This window comes from Pongo pygmaeus, chromosome 1 (assembly GCF_028885625.2).
Source record: "Pongo pygmaeus isolate AG05252 chromosome 1, NHGRI_mPonPyg2-v2.0_pri, whole genome shotgun sequence".
Taxonomy (NCBI): Eukaryota; Metazoa; Chordata; class Mammalia; order Primates; family Hominidae; genus Pongo; species Pongo pygmaeus.
The window spans coordinates 110,701,837-110,716,055 of record NC_072373.2 but is presented as its reverse complement, the minus strand read 5'-3'; the positions used below and the strand labels follow the sequence as shown (position 1 = coordinate 110,716,055).

The 14,219-nt window shown below is 48.3% G+C and overlaps 1 protein-coding gene across 2 annotated transcripts in view; it reads right to left on the bottom strand.

Annotated features, from left to right (window-relative positions):
• TBX15 (T-box transcription factor 15) overlaps positions 1-13,892 on the bottom strand; it is a 112,287-nt gene extending 98,395 nt beyond the window's left edge. Inside the window, exon 1 of one of the 2 annotated variants that reach the window (XM_063651447.1) lies at positions 13,846-13,892. Coding sequence is in view for 1 of the 2 variants with exons in the window: in XM_054456523.2 (XP_054312498.1) it covers positions 11,418-11,622 (205 nt within the window). In the remaining variant the exon portion in view is untranslated. Of the gene's footprint in view, positions 1-11,417; positions 12,182-13,845 lie in introns of those variants that run through there. The other variant, XM_054456523.2, reaches the window with a different exon arrangement.
• Between the last annotated feature and the right edge of the window lie 327 nt (positions 13,893-14,219).

Sequence of the window (14,219 nt, the reverse complement as noted above, 5' to 3'; positions counted from 1 at the left end):
GTCCTAAACAGGGCAAAACAGAGCTGGGGTTTCTGTTGTTTCTCTAAAAAAAGACTTCCCAGATTCCTCTCCCCCGACATTCAGCTCAGTTATAGGTTTTCTTTTAATTTAGTCTCTTTCTTCTTTTATTCTTGTTGTTGTTGTTGTTGTTTTAATTCAGCCAAGCAACACCCACTAATTGTCTACTGCAGCTTGAACTAACTGGTGCAACTGGCTCATTTTTTCCCAGAGTCCTGGGGGTACATTGGAATATGGCTTTACAGACAAAGAATGAATCCTTCTATTTCCTATCAGGTAAAGTCTGGTTTTGGGGGGATTTCTGAGCTCCGGGAAGAAATATCAAAAACTAACCAAAGAGAAACATGCTTGTGTTGTTATTCCACTTCCCTGCATTCAGAAAGGCCCTCCTGTCTTCTCAGAGCAGAGCTCCTGGGGAAGTTGGTAAGGCTGAGTCTCCTCAGCCCCGCTTCTGCTCACCCCCTCTTCCTACTGTATGCCAGCCAGCTACTCCCCACCCCTTCCCCAGATGCTCACTCAGGTTGGCATTTTGCCTCAGTGGAACATTCAATAGCAAGAGCTGTCAAAATTCCTTTCGTCTTTATTAGCCACAGGTACTCAAATTCTGTACTGTTTCTAACCGTAGGCTATAAACAAAGTGAAGATTCCACTTCAAGTCCCACACATTCCATTTAAAGCAAAAGAATGGGGGAGAGGGGCAATGGCTGCTATAGATTACAATTTGCAACAATTTCTTATCCAAGCTCCTCACTAAGGTGAGTAATCGCTGTCAATTCAATTGATAGGAATAATAGGCTTTGTGCTAAATCTTTTGTTCCTGTATGTGAACTATCTCATGTAATTCTCAAGTAATCCTTTAGTGAACACATTTATTATTCCAATTTCATAGATGCAGAAACTAGGGTTGAGGGTGATTAACTAACTTGCCCAAGGTCATACAACTAGCAAGTGTTAAAACCAGGGCTCAGACACATGAAGTCTGACCCCAAGAATCTGAGCTTTTAACCACTACACTGTATAATTCATTCATTCATTGCAACAAATAGAAATAATAAGATAGAGTATTTTGTGAGTGTTTTGATATACATATAATTGTTATATACACATATATATAGCACAGGGGCTGGCACAGAGTGCATATTTAATAAATGTTGCTGTTTCTTATCGTTGTTCTTATCGTGTTATCATTATTATAGTTTTGTTATTTATTAAGTGCTTCCTATGTAACAGCCACTTGTCCTAGGTTCCGGAGATACAAAAACAATGAGGACAAGGTCATTGGCCTACAGTAGTTTATAGGGTAGTAGTGACAGAGGACATCTAGTAAATCCACAGATTCCATGATTGCAGAAGTCTGCACAGGGGCTGCGCAGAATGTGGACATCAGATGAGGGTGGGGATCCATCACTGGAGTTTGAACCCACCTGCAGAAGTCTGTAAGGAAATAAAGTCCTACAGATAGAAACACTAGAAACCCTCCTAGGTGTATGCTGGGCACAGTTTTGCATCTGACCCTGCCCTCAAGTTCAGCAGCTATGAATAGAGGCCTTGAATGCTAAGCTGTCTTCTGATCTATCTTGTTGACAAGCGTTTTGCCTGTTACTAAGTCATCCTTTTAGCATTCTCACATCTCTGCCAGATCAAGATCTCGGCTTAGCAGACTAGACATGGAAAATAGTTACTAGTGCTTTCCATCAGGCTCAAATAGTAATGAGGGGGCAACTGATTTTTATTAGCCCACCAATTCAACTCACCAGTGATGAAGTTGCTTTTTTCAACCCTCATTTTTCAAATCCAGAGTTTTTCCAGTTATTTCTGGGAATGGCACAGAAAATGTTCAAAGCATAAATAACTTACATTTCCTTTAAATTCATTAATGCCGTAGAACCCTTTCAACAGTGTTCACACAAGCAACAATAGGTTACATCATACACGAGGACTGGAAATCACTGATCCAGGACTTCTGAACATGTGATATTAATATAAAAACTTTTTCAAGAACTTTACCAAGGCTTTTAATTCTAGCTCTAAAAATCTCTCTCTTTTTTATTTTATTTTTATTTTTTGGCCTTGTGTTGCTATTGCTGTTAATTTCTACAACTGCAGTAAAATCCTTCGTTCCAACAAAGTAAGGATGGGTCAAGTGATGACCAAAGTAGTTTAGGAGAAAATGTTAATATTTCAAAAAACAAAACCAAAGTTAGGATCACAGAATCTTGTAGCTAAAGGGGCCTCAGATGTCATTTGAGCCTTGTCTCCCTCACTTCACAAATGAGGAACTGAGGCCTCATCAGTGGCTATAAAACAATTTTGAAACTTTTTTTCAACATTAGTATGTCTGGTTTTAAAACAAATATCCCTGGTTCCAACAACAATTTCAAAGCTAGCATTAGAATCTAGGACTCCTAACTTAAGCTCCTCCAGCCCTCTTTCTACCATAAAAATATGGATATAATACAGAACATGAGGGTCTGTGTTGAAAGCTTTGCAGGAGAGTGAAGACCTATATATCCACATAAGTAAGTAAAGTTTCTGATATATTTTACAATTCAGTATTCCTTTGCAAGTTTGTTTATACCTTTAATTTTCTAACTAAATCCTTGTTTCTAAATAGTACGTATAGCCCCTCCCACCCTTTGATGCCGAAAAAAACAAATTATTAATTAACCTTCTAAATTGAGAAAACATTTCTGAACCCAGGGAAGGCACTGCTGTGTTCACAATCACTTGTTGGCTCAAATGTTTGCCCCTCCCCACTGTGAAAATCAGTTATTTATTTTTCAGGAGCAAGAGTGGAAGCACTAAACCACCCAAGGCACCTAGCCCCTAGATTTACAATTTGGAGCCCTGTATCCTGGAGAGACTAAAGCTTTGGCGCAAGGATACATCGGGACAGAACTTCCCTCCAAAGGGAAGCCATTCCCGCCAGGTTCTTAACAGAACGCAGTTATTTCAGCTACTAGTAGTCACTTCTCACTCTCCTTTTACACTTGGTTGGTTTCTTTTTCTTTCTTTTTTTTTTTTTTTAATAAAAGAATTCGTTCATTGTTTTTTAATCCCCAAGAGCAGCGGGAAGGACAATCATTTGCTTTTCTTTGTCTCGGTGGGCAATGCCCGCTTTCTGGGCGTCAGCGTCCCTGCCTCTTAGGCACCCAGGGATCCTCCACGTCACGATCCCACAGGATGACTTTCCTTTTTAACAGACTAGCTACGATATATACTGACCCTAGATTTACCCATTTGGAAATAGTTAGGGATTAAAAGTTCTTCAAGCCGGCGGATTCTTGGTTTCTAATTGCTAATGTTTGAAGTCAGTTTGATTCCTCGGAAATTTGTTCTGCCTGATGAAAGCAAAAGCTCGAACTCCCCTCAGAGCGCGAGGTGTGAGACCCTTGGGTTCCATTTGCATTTCTGGTTTGTCGTTGGCCGGTTCCTGATTTGTTTTTGTTTTGTTTTGTTTTGTTTTTTGGGGGGTGTCTTTCACCAGGGCCTTCCCGGTTAGCCCAGGGTCCCCACATTTCTCCAGGATGTAGTAGAGCTAAGAACAGCCGCCATCCCTCAGGGTTCCAGGTCCCGGGTTTCCAAGGCCCCGCGATAACCCCGGGCGCACGCGACGCGGCGCGGCGCGGCGAGGCGAGGCGGCGGGGCCAGCGCGGAGCCCCGGGAACGAGAACAGGAACTCGGGCTGGCATACCGAGGCCGCGCAGCCAAGCCGCGCCTGACCCGTTCGCCGTTCCGGCCTCGCGGCGCCTCCAAGGCCGGGCCGAGGGGCCGAAGGGCCGAGAGGCCGAGGGCGGGCAGACGCGGCCACGGCCCAATTCTGACTTGTGAAGGTCATCGAAACTGCTCTGTTTTCCCAGAGATGGGTGGAAGAGAAGAGATGCAATCCCAGTTCCTTCTGCGGTGAAACGGGATCTGAAATTCTTGGAGAGGGGGAAGAATTGGACATTTTCATCGTGCGTGGAGGAAAATTGGGGGAGGGGAAGTGAGTGGCAAGTAAGGGGGTTAGCTGCTTCCCAGACCCCTATCCGGAGCTTAAACTACACGTTCCCAGCTGTGGGATAGTAAAGAGAACGCAGCGGTGAGGGGATTCGGAAAATCGGTTCATCCAGTTGAGAACTAAGAGCTAAAAAAACTCCAAGGCTCCGGGCTAGGTCTGTAATAATGTCCCCTTTCCAAGGGAACTCTACTCGTCATCTGTAGTGGGTGGTTTGTGTTTTTGTTTTTTAATCCTCTAAAGTGTATGGCAACATTTTGGAAACTGTCAGCTCATTTGAGCCTTGGCAACTATATTGTAGAAAATATAAGAAGACAAATAAGAGGACGCTTTTACATGCATTTCTTATGTTCTTAAATTAATTTCCCCAAATCACGATGTTTCTCTAGTTATTTCTATAAGCCATTTTTATTATTAAGATTTCTCTTGGTTATTCCGTTTACTTTCTACATGGAAGAACATGAAACCACTTTTTAGAATAAAAAGTACTATTCTGCTCATCCAAAATTAATACAAATTACAAAATTAAATGCCAAATTTAGTTAGAAAAATTTCCACTCCTCCCTGTTCTTTTAAATAGCATCTGTACAGTCTCAATTTCTGGTATTTTGACTGGTGCTTCTTTTTTTTTTTTTTTTTTTTTTTCTCCTTCTTTTTTTGAGACGGAGTCTTGCTCTGTGGCCCAGGTTGGAGTGCAGTGGCACGATCTTGGCTCATTGCAACCTCCGCCTCCCTGGTTCAAGCAACTTTCCTGCCTCAGCCTCCCAAGTAGCTGGGATTACAGGCCCGCACCACCACACCCGGCTAATATTTGTATTTTTAGTAGAGATGGGGTTTCACCATCTTGGCCAGGCTGGTCTTGAACTCCTGACCTCGTGATCCCCCCCGCCTCGGCCTCCCAAAGTGCTGGGGTTACAGGCGTGAGCCATCTCGCCCGGCCTTGACTGGTACTTCTGACTTTGGTCACAGTCATCAGTTTATTTACAAGTTAAATGAAAATGCCCATTACCTGGAAGTTTCAAAACTGGGATGCTCTAGAATTGTCCCATGATACCTAGGGGTGACAAAACTTCTGGTCTCCCAAATTTTATACATTCCCAATTTGTTAAACTGGCCATACACACACACACACACACACACACACAATGGCAGTTTCTTGTCCCAAATTTTATCTACATCCAATTCAGAACTGATATTTTGATGTGGATATAGTGTTCTGGTGATATTATGGTGTTCACACACGTAAGTTTGTGTATAAGCACATACATTTGTGAACATATGTTTTATACACTTATCTATAAAATATATAAAACACTAGCTAATATTAAAAGTATAAAATGAAAAGTAGTCATTTGCAAGGCCTGTTTTCACTTCTGGTATCAAAAGCTCATCACCAGTTTTGCAGTCAGCAAGATATCCTGCCTAAAAGTGAAGCCATTAATGGCACTGAAGAAATGTTGATTGGTCCTCACCAGTTTCTTGAATTCCCCTTTTCCCATTTCACAGCGGGTCCTCCCTACCAAATCACATTTTCCACCTCTGACACTTAGAGCAAGGGCCTCACTTAAATTAACTGATGATTATCGTTCCCCCAAAGAAGTGTAAACAGGACCCTAATTTATAAATTTGCTAATTGCTGTTCCCAGTGCAGACCCCTGAGTATGTCAGTCATGCACATATAAAATTCCAGACTTACTAGAAACGAGGAAAAGCAAAGCAAAAATAAACTACACAGATGAGAAAGAGTAAGGAAAAGAGATTTCACATTCCACCAGCTCCTTAGTTTTCCCTTTTGTGAAAAGTATCTCAAAAGGTCAAAACATAAAGCTCACATGGGAAAATCATTTAAGTATTTTCTCCTATTGAACAACTTTATCTTTTGAGAGTAAGAAAGCAATAACCAGCTGCACTCCCAGAATAATAATCGAATGGAGTCCTGTTTCCAGAAAGGAGAAAGGTATATAGCATGCCAATCTGCCCTTTATCCCTGTGGAATTTGTACAGTTCGGCCTTGCTTTAAAAAACAAAAAGCAAACAAACAAAAAATTATAGCCACCCTGAGAAGGAATTCACAGATTTAAGAGGTAATTGTTTTTCTCCCGGGTATGAGAAATAAAGTTCCACCAGAGTCTATAATCAGGATCTCAAAGCGATCCTCTCATCTTATAATTTTTTTGGCAATAGAACGATTGTGATGGACTGGAAATATTTCACTCAATAATAGCATTGCATGCCCTAAGAGAGGACTGGATAAACACAATGTTTAGGCCTTCTAAGCCAAAATGTATTTGTCCCTTTCTCCTTGTGGCCTAATATGAGGGTTAATGACGAGGGACTCGTTTCCATGTTTACACTCATGAAGAACATTATACAGATAAATGGGGAACACAAACCACAATACCCAGTATTTTTAGTTTTGGACCCCAGTTTAGGCATTGCATGCCATTCTTCACTCCTCACATGCTGTCTATATTAAAAGATATTTTAAACAAATTTTCTTTCATAATTAAAAGATTTTTAACCCTTTGAAGTCATTGGTATGGGAGGTATCAGAAAAAATGGCAGACGATTTGTGTCACCATCATTTCAGTCTGAACTCCTGTTTAAGAACTTTAATTCTCCCTTCCTCCCTGCATGAAGGTTGCCCCCATGAAATCTTCCTTCTGGGAATTTCACCTAAACAAATCAGGATACTCAAAGTGGCAAGCTCAGAGCCCAAATATAGTGCTCAGTAAGAAGTAACGTTGAGTTGGGAGTAGAAGATCTGAATTCAGAATTGCAGCGGCGGTAGACTGTGTGTGAAGTTGCCTAGGAAAGCCTTCGCTGCGCATGAGGTTTGTGCTTCCCCAGCGGGTCTCTGAGGTGCAGAGGTGGACGCCAGAGGCGGGTGAGGGGTCGCCCTGCACTTCGTGGCAGCAAAAGGAGAGACCCGCACACCCGCTTGTGATCCCTGGGTCTATCATTACTGGCTTCTGAAGCGCGGGAACCTAGGGTGGGAAGGGACCTTTGGAGATGCAAACCATAGCACATTTTACCTTCCTCCCCATCACAGTCCAAACTCTACATCTGGGTTTTCCCATCCTCTGAACTTCCCATTGCCCTAGTGCAGTTTGCCATGGTCATTTCTTCTGGGGGGAACAGGTTACAATTACTTCCCTTTGCCTACTGGTTTCTATTGTGCCACCGCGCCAGGGCCGGAGTTTTACATAGAATGTCTTCATAACCATCCCTGCTGCCAGGGAACCCAGCCCCGCGCACCCAAAGGGCGTCTAATTTAGTAAGATCCGATCAGTGCGCAGAAAAAGGCCCTTGGCGGTCATCCCCTCAGCGAACAATAATCCTCACTGGCCCATGACAAACTCGGGCCTTAGATCCCTCTCGCTTCCCTTCACACAAGGTCACTTACCAAAAGGGTGACCTCCGTGGAAGACCGTTTTAACCTGACAAGCGAGTGCCTTGCGTAGGTCCACCAGGCCTCACCCTTGACTCCTCGGAGCCAGGCACCTCCAGGCCAGCACTAGTGCAGGGGCGTGCACGGCAGAGACGAACCAAGGTTCCTTGTCCCTGGACTCAACCCCAGCAGACCCTCCGGCATCTCACTCTACGCGTTCGCCGAACACCCTGTCCCTGCGGTCTGAGCTCTGGCCTGTGCCCTGGCTGGCGCTTGCCCCGCGCAAACACAAACACATTCTCCCCCGCTGGCTTGAACTCATCACTTTTTATTCGTTACTTAAACGTCAGTAAAGAGTCACTTCCTCCGTGTTCACCCTGTTTCCCTATTGGGGGTTGGAGGTTGGTAGAGAGGTGATGTCAGAATTAAAATCTCCGAGTTTTATTTTGAGCAAACAAACCATAAACTGGCAGATTAATTCATGTGACCACTTGATCCAGATAACTCCAAAGAAGACAGTGCCCTGGGGCGGCCTCGCTTTCTGCACGGGCTTTTCCTGTCTCATTTCACTAGCAGTTGAGCTGAAGGGTGCGTGCGAGAATGCGAGACCTGCCACGTGTGCACGTGTACGCGGAGTGTCGATCTGCCTGCGTGTCCTTGGGTGTGCCTGTCTAGGTGCCCACCCGCGCGCGCCACCACCTCCCCAGGCCTCTGGAGCGCAGCTGCTGCGTGGCCTGGCCCGAAGTTTCTGGAGGAGGAAATCCCTCCACAGAAGGTTTAAATTATTTCGCTCCGCGGGAGACCCGGCTTCGGCAGCACTCAGCAGAAGATTTTGGCGGGAAAGGCCCAAGCCCTAGCTGAGGACTCCGGGTGGAGCCGGGGCTGAGGTCCGAGCGCAGATGGCGCCGCCGAGCGCCTGAAATATACTTGCAAGGCCGCAGCAATATACTTGCAAGGCCGCAGCCGGAGCAGCTGTTCTAGCCGATCCTAGCTCGAAAGTTCCTCTGTTGCTCTGGGAGAGGGCGGGGGCGAGCAGGCTCGAGAGCCAGGCTCCTCCGAGGCTGGTCTTGAGGCACTCCTAGTGGCTTCTCCAAAAGACTGAGAGTGCCGGCATAGGTATGACAGTGAGGGTACCTCACAGACCCTTCTCCAAAGTCTGGCGGGCCTTGGGGTTTTTCGGGGCCACCAGGCTCGGTGGAATTTTTGAAACGCTTTCGAAATACATAGTTTCCTCTGCGGAGTGAGTGCTTACAACGCGCAGGCCGGACTGATCCCCCGTTGCTGCAGGTTGGTGCCCCAGGCTGCGGGTGCTCGGGCGCCAACTAAAGCCAGCTCTGTCCAGACGCGGAAAGAAAAATGGGCTGTGAAAAAGCAAAAGGCCTCGTCTTTGAATGAAAGTTAAACATTAAAATCTGACCCTAGAGTTGTCTAAAGATCGTGGAATTTTGAAGCTCCGGCAAAGCGGACTAAAAAACGGTGTTATGAGAGATGGTGAGAATACTCTAGGCATGAACGTGTGTGTGTGTGTGTGTGTGTGTGTTTAATTCTTCCCCCAAAACAATTTTTTGTTTTTTTCCTATTCCCGGTTTTTTATCGGCCTAGGGCGGGAGAACCACGCAGCGGCTTCTCGGCCCTAAGGAGAAGAGAGTTAAAACAATAATGAGGCTCACCCGGGAAGAGACGCTGCCCTGGGCACAATAGGGTCGCCTGCGCTACTCCTCCATACACACATCTTTAAATGTGTCCCTGTGTGTGTTCGTTAGGGTGCTATATTACAGAAAAAGAAAGGCCTAAAAACAGCCCCAGCCCTGGTCGCGCCTTTCGCTACCGCCTGAGTCTGGAGCCCACAACTCCACCTCTTCTGCTCCCTGGACCGCCGCGTCTCCACGCCACGGCGCCCTTTTTACTAAAAGATCTTTTGTCATCCTACCAGCAAATCGTTAAGAAAGGCTTAGCCATTGCGGGGGCTCCAACTTAAGGATTCCCCCGGCCCACTAAAAGGCTAGGCCCGGCCTGTAGCCCAGCTCCGCAGAAAGCCAGAGGGTGGTGGGCTTTCAGCTTCTTCCTCCTAGACCCCTGCCCCACACATATATTTCGTTTTCTCTAATCCAAATACCCATCTTTTTCTTTTTTAAAAAATGATAACGTAATGGAAAATGACCAACCGAACTCTGTTACATAAAGTTAGTTCTGTTATATCTTCCACCCCACCCCCATCCTGCGGGAGGGAGTAAATAGAATTCATGAGCTTAGCTCCCCAGGTTCAGGCTCTGGAATGGTTTATTTTTGCCTCATTCCCTAACTTTTCTCTCTTCTGACTCCTGAATGGAGCTCAGGCTGAGGAGAACGGCAGAAAGAGCAAACTCTGATCTGAATCTCTAATTATGACCCCATATATTGCCCATTTGAACATAAGGCCCTAAACGGGCTCCGTGCGAACTGGGGCCTCCCAAGAGAAAACTTCCCCGGGACAGGACGTCTGCCACGCGCAGCTAAACAACTTCTGTTTTTTCCGCTGTGGGGAAAATAAAAGAACTTTACAAATTCTAAGGCGTCAAAACCCCTGCAAGAACTTCTAACTGTATGAAGGCCCATGTGAGATTTTGACAATAGATAAATGAGCTGAGGAAATAGGGTCTGGCCAGGGAAGGGAAACACACAGTAGCCCTGGATCCCTTTCTGGAATGCCCACGCAGGGGTCCGCATGGACAAGCACTTGCATTCAAATACAGGAAAAGGCTTGGACGGTCGAAATAAATCTCCTTTTAATTTTCTTTTCATCGACTAATAAAAATAATTCCCCAGCACTAAACTCAAATACCGTAACGGGCCACAAAAACACGGAGAATTCATAAAACTCTATCTCTGCAGGTCACCCGCTAATCGCATTATTATTAGCCTCGGGAGCATGGAAATTGAACTGTCACTGCCTAAAGAGAAAATGTAAGCGACAGCTGTCCCTCCTCTGAGTTGGACAGCTTTGCGGCTGGGATCCCCAAGCTCCTGAGCCCCAGACCGTCTCTATCCCAGTGCAGGCCGCTGCCCCCTCCCCGGGCTTGCCAGCGTGCGAAGCGGGGTCTACTCCCCGGCTCTGGCTGTTCAGCAGGAGCACCTTCCAGCATTGTTTTAGAAGTCCGAGCTGGAAAGCTTCTGAAACCGCTAAACCAAGTTGCGAGCGTTGTATGTGCGCGCGCGCACAGTCAAGATTCTTCCGACAACAGCTGTTCCCCCGGGCTGTTTTTGCACAGTTGAAATCTTGGCACTTAACACAAAACGTTAAAGTTGGCTTCTCCCCTCCTAGGGTTCTGTTAAAACACAGACATGACATCCGCCCTGCTTTTTACATGTTCCGTGCACATAAAATACATGGGTTACTGTAGGATCTGAGACACAAATCAATCGTACCCACACCCTAAATACACAGAGATGTGGGCCCTGAAGAGTGACCCAAGGAGTAAGGGGTCTAACATCCATTCTTGTTTCCGTAAACGCCAAAGGAGTAGAAATATAATTATGTTCCACCATCGAAAAGTTGGTGGGAGAAGGGCAAGGACGAGGTTGAAGGCTAAATGAGACCAACTGGTCATTCCCCGAGACTGAGGTATTGGATTGAAGAACGCCGCGCCAGTCCTCCCGAGTTCTCAGAAGCGAGTCCCAGATCTCGGCTCCCGCCTTTGCCCTCGGCCAGCGCCCCTCCCAATCCCAGGGACCGGCAGCCCTTCACCCACGGACACCCAGAAAGCTGCGCTCTCTACCCAAAAGAGAAAGAAATGCAAACAAACAGGACTCCTTGCTTAGGCTGGCGACGAAAATGCAAGGATCAGTCCAGCCCGAAAAATTGGTTCCGGTGAATTTAGGAAGGCTCGGGGCATTTGCGCGAAGAAAAAGAAACCTACGTCGGGACAAGGCAGGGCGTCAACGGCAGGGCCTAGCTCCTCACCCGCGACTGGCGACTGTCCCTTCGGCGTCCCCTCTCCGCCCGCCTCCCGCGGTCGGCTGCGACGCACTCACCCGGGTGAGGCTCCAGGCCGTGTGCCGCCGCGTCCTCCGTGTCTCCGAGTGGGCCTGCGGGGCTCAGCGCCTCCATGGACAGGTCCAGCCCCTTCTCCTCCCAGTCTCGCAGTTTCCGTTTTTTATTTGAGCCGATCAAGGCTTCAACGGAGAAGGCATGTGCTCGCGAGCTCAGGGCGACTGCAGATCTTCTCCTTTCACTCATTTTAGCCGCCCACACCCCTGCCTCCGCTCGCCCCCGCTACCGAGGGAGCAGCCGGCGCCCTCAAGCTCGGAGCGCCCACCGGGCCCAGCCCGGGAGAGGCGGAGCCGCGGCGGACGAGGCTGAGGCGGCGGCTCGCGGGTCTCTGCACCCTCCCGCTGCGTCCTCCTCCGCCCTCCTCTGCCGGATCGGACCTGCGCCCCTACGCTGGCCCAGCTGCTAGGAACTAGCGCCCCGAGCGCCGCCCGCTCGCTGCATGAGCGCCCGAGTCCTGCTTCCCACCCACCCGGGCAGGCGCTCACAGGCTGTGTCCACTGAACTTCATCGTGTTTTTGTTATTATTATTATTCTCTTTCTCTCTCCTCTCTCTCTCTTCCCTCCCTCTCTTTTTCTCTCCTCCCTCTCTCTCTCTCTTCCTCTCTGCCTTCCCGTCCTCCCTATGATCCAAACTTCTGGGAAACTTTTTTTTCCGCTAAATTCCTCCCTTCCCGAGGAACATGGGGCAGGCAGTGCGCTCCTGTCCGAGGGGTGAGGGAGAGGGAGGGGGAGGAAGAAAAAGACTGAGGGGGAAAAAAGCCAGCCCCCAACCAATAGCGAGGAGGGAACAAGAGAAACCCCGAGAGCGCGAACCAATGAGAGGAAGGGAGAGACTGAGGCCCGGGCCAAGGCGGCGCGCCAGTCGTCCCCTGGATGCTCCTGGGCCGACTTTAACCCCTGGCTTCCTGGTTTCCCCATGGGTTACTCCAAGAGGGAGGTAGGACAGTTGAAAGTCGAGGTCTGATCTGCGCCTTTACAAACTCCTGCAAATCCCAAATCCATACGTTTTTCTTCCAGATCTGCTGGTCTCATAGACGCTGCAAGCCCAGAGTCACTTTAGTTGCAGATCTGGAATTTTGGGGCTCTGACAAAATGTTAACCTGTCCAAAACGCCAGAAAACGATTCTGATAATTTCGCGTCAGCCCCAGGTGCTTTAGAATATTCTGGTTCTTCCTGGATTTCGCCACACAGGTTTTAATGTTCCTATTGAACGTTTTCTAAGCAAATCTGGGTAAGGCAAAAGGAAACAAACAAACAAACAAAAAGCCCTGTTACTAACCAGGGTCTTGTAACTGAAAATTCAAAGACCGCTTCCTCCTTCCAGCTCTACCTGGTGGAGAAGGAGACACAGGCGCCTTGAGAGCAAGGGGCGGGAGGCGGAGCGCGGGGTTTAGGGCGAGCTCCTCAGGCGTATTCCAGCTGGGCCCCCTCACGCCGCAAATAAATACTCTCTTTCCCTACGGCCCGAACGCTGGGCTGCGCTTCGCCTGTTCCGGGCTCTTGTTACAGAGAACCTATGGAGAGGTGACAGGCAAGAACAGCTAGGAACTTTAACAGAAGAGAAGGAGCTTTTTCAAAATTCCCTGCAAATCCGGTTACCTCAAGACCCTGGCTTTCCTGGCCAGCTGATCTCCCCCCTGGCCGCCCCCTGCCTTTTGCAATCTCTAAGGACTGCATTCAACATGGATTTCTAAGGAATTAAAAAATCCAACGCTCCTGGCCATTCTTAATTCCCACTCCCCTTCCCAAGCTGCGCCACTGGTCGAGGACGGCAAGAGACCCCAGAGTGCAGAGAAAGCTCAAACCGGCAGCGAAGTCGGTCCTAGCCAAGCTGGAAAAACGTCTCGGATTTCGCGGACAGCGGCCTAGACACAGCCCGATCTTCCAGTCCTGGTGCCCTGGTCGAGACGGTTCTATCTTTTTGCAAAGAAGCCGGAAAGAGCTGGGTCCCGGGGGCGGGGGACAGACTGAGAGGCCAAGCAGGCCAGTCGTGACGACAGCCAGGCTCTTAGAAGTCTCCAAACCTGAAAGTTTAGGTCAGGGGGCCCACAGCCTGTTCAGATTTGTTGTTGTTTTCGCCTGGCCCGGGAGAATCAGCTCTCCCACCTTGCGGCAAGAAAAGATGACTTGTCAGGCCTCTGAAACGCCGAATTCTCTGCCGGACTGCGGAGGGGCCCAGGGAAATCTAGTCTTTATTATTACAGTTGGAAGTGCTCTGGTGCTGAAGGCAACCACAGTATTGTGAATGCACCTTGGGCCTCTTTGGACAAGAGGCTACTTTTGCCCCCTTCCTTCACCCCCGCCCCAAATTAGGATCCAACCAGGTTGTCAGGAAGCTAGCATCCCAGGCCAATGCAAAAAGAACAATGGAAAAGCCACTGGATGAGTGTGATTCAGCCAAGCCTGACCTCCCCGGAGCCTGTGTCTCAGGCTTGGAGATCCCCAGGGAGCACCAACATGAACTCTGGGGAGCTGGAAGCAGGGTACTGGTCCCCGCCTCCTGCAGCTCTGCCCAGAGGACTTGGGGAGCCCAGATGGAGAGGCGCAGGATCTCCCACTTCAGTCACCATTTGGCGTTGCTTCCAGGAGTCGTTGCTGAAAGTCAGCGCGCATTCACTGCTACCGGGCTTCAGCAGAGAAGCTGGAGACAAGGCAGCCGGGAACCCGCAATTTCCTTCCCCAGCGGCTGGGGCCTCTCTCTCACCTCCCAACTCTGGTGTCGCCCGGCGTTTTCCGCCTGTGGCTGGAGCCTGCCCCTACCAAGCTTGGTGGGGTAGCAATG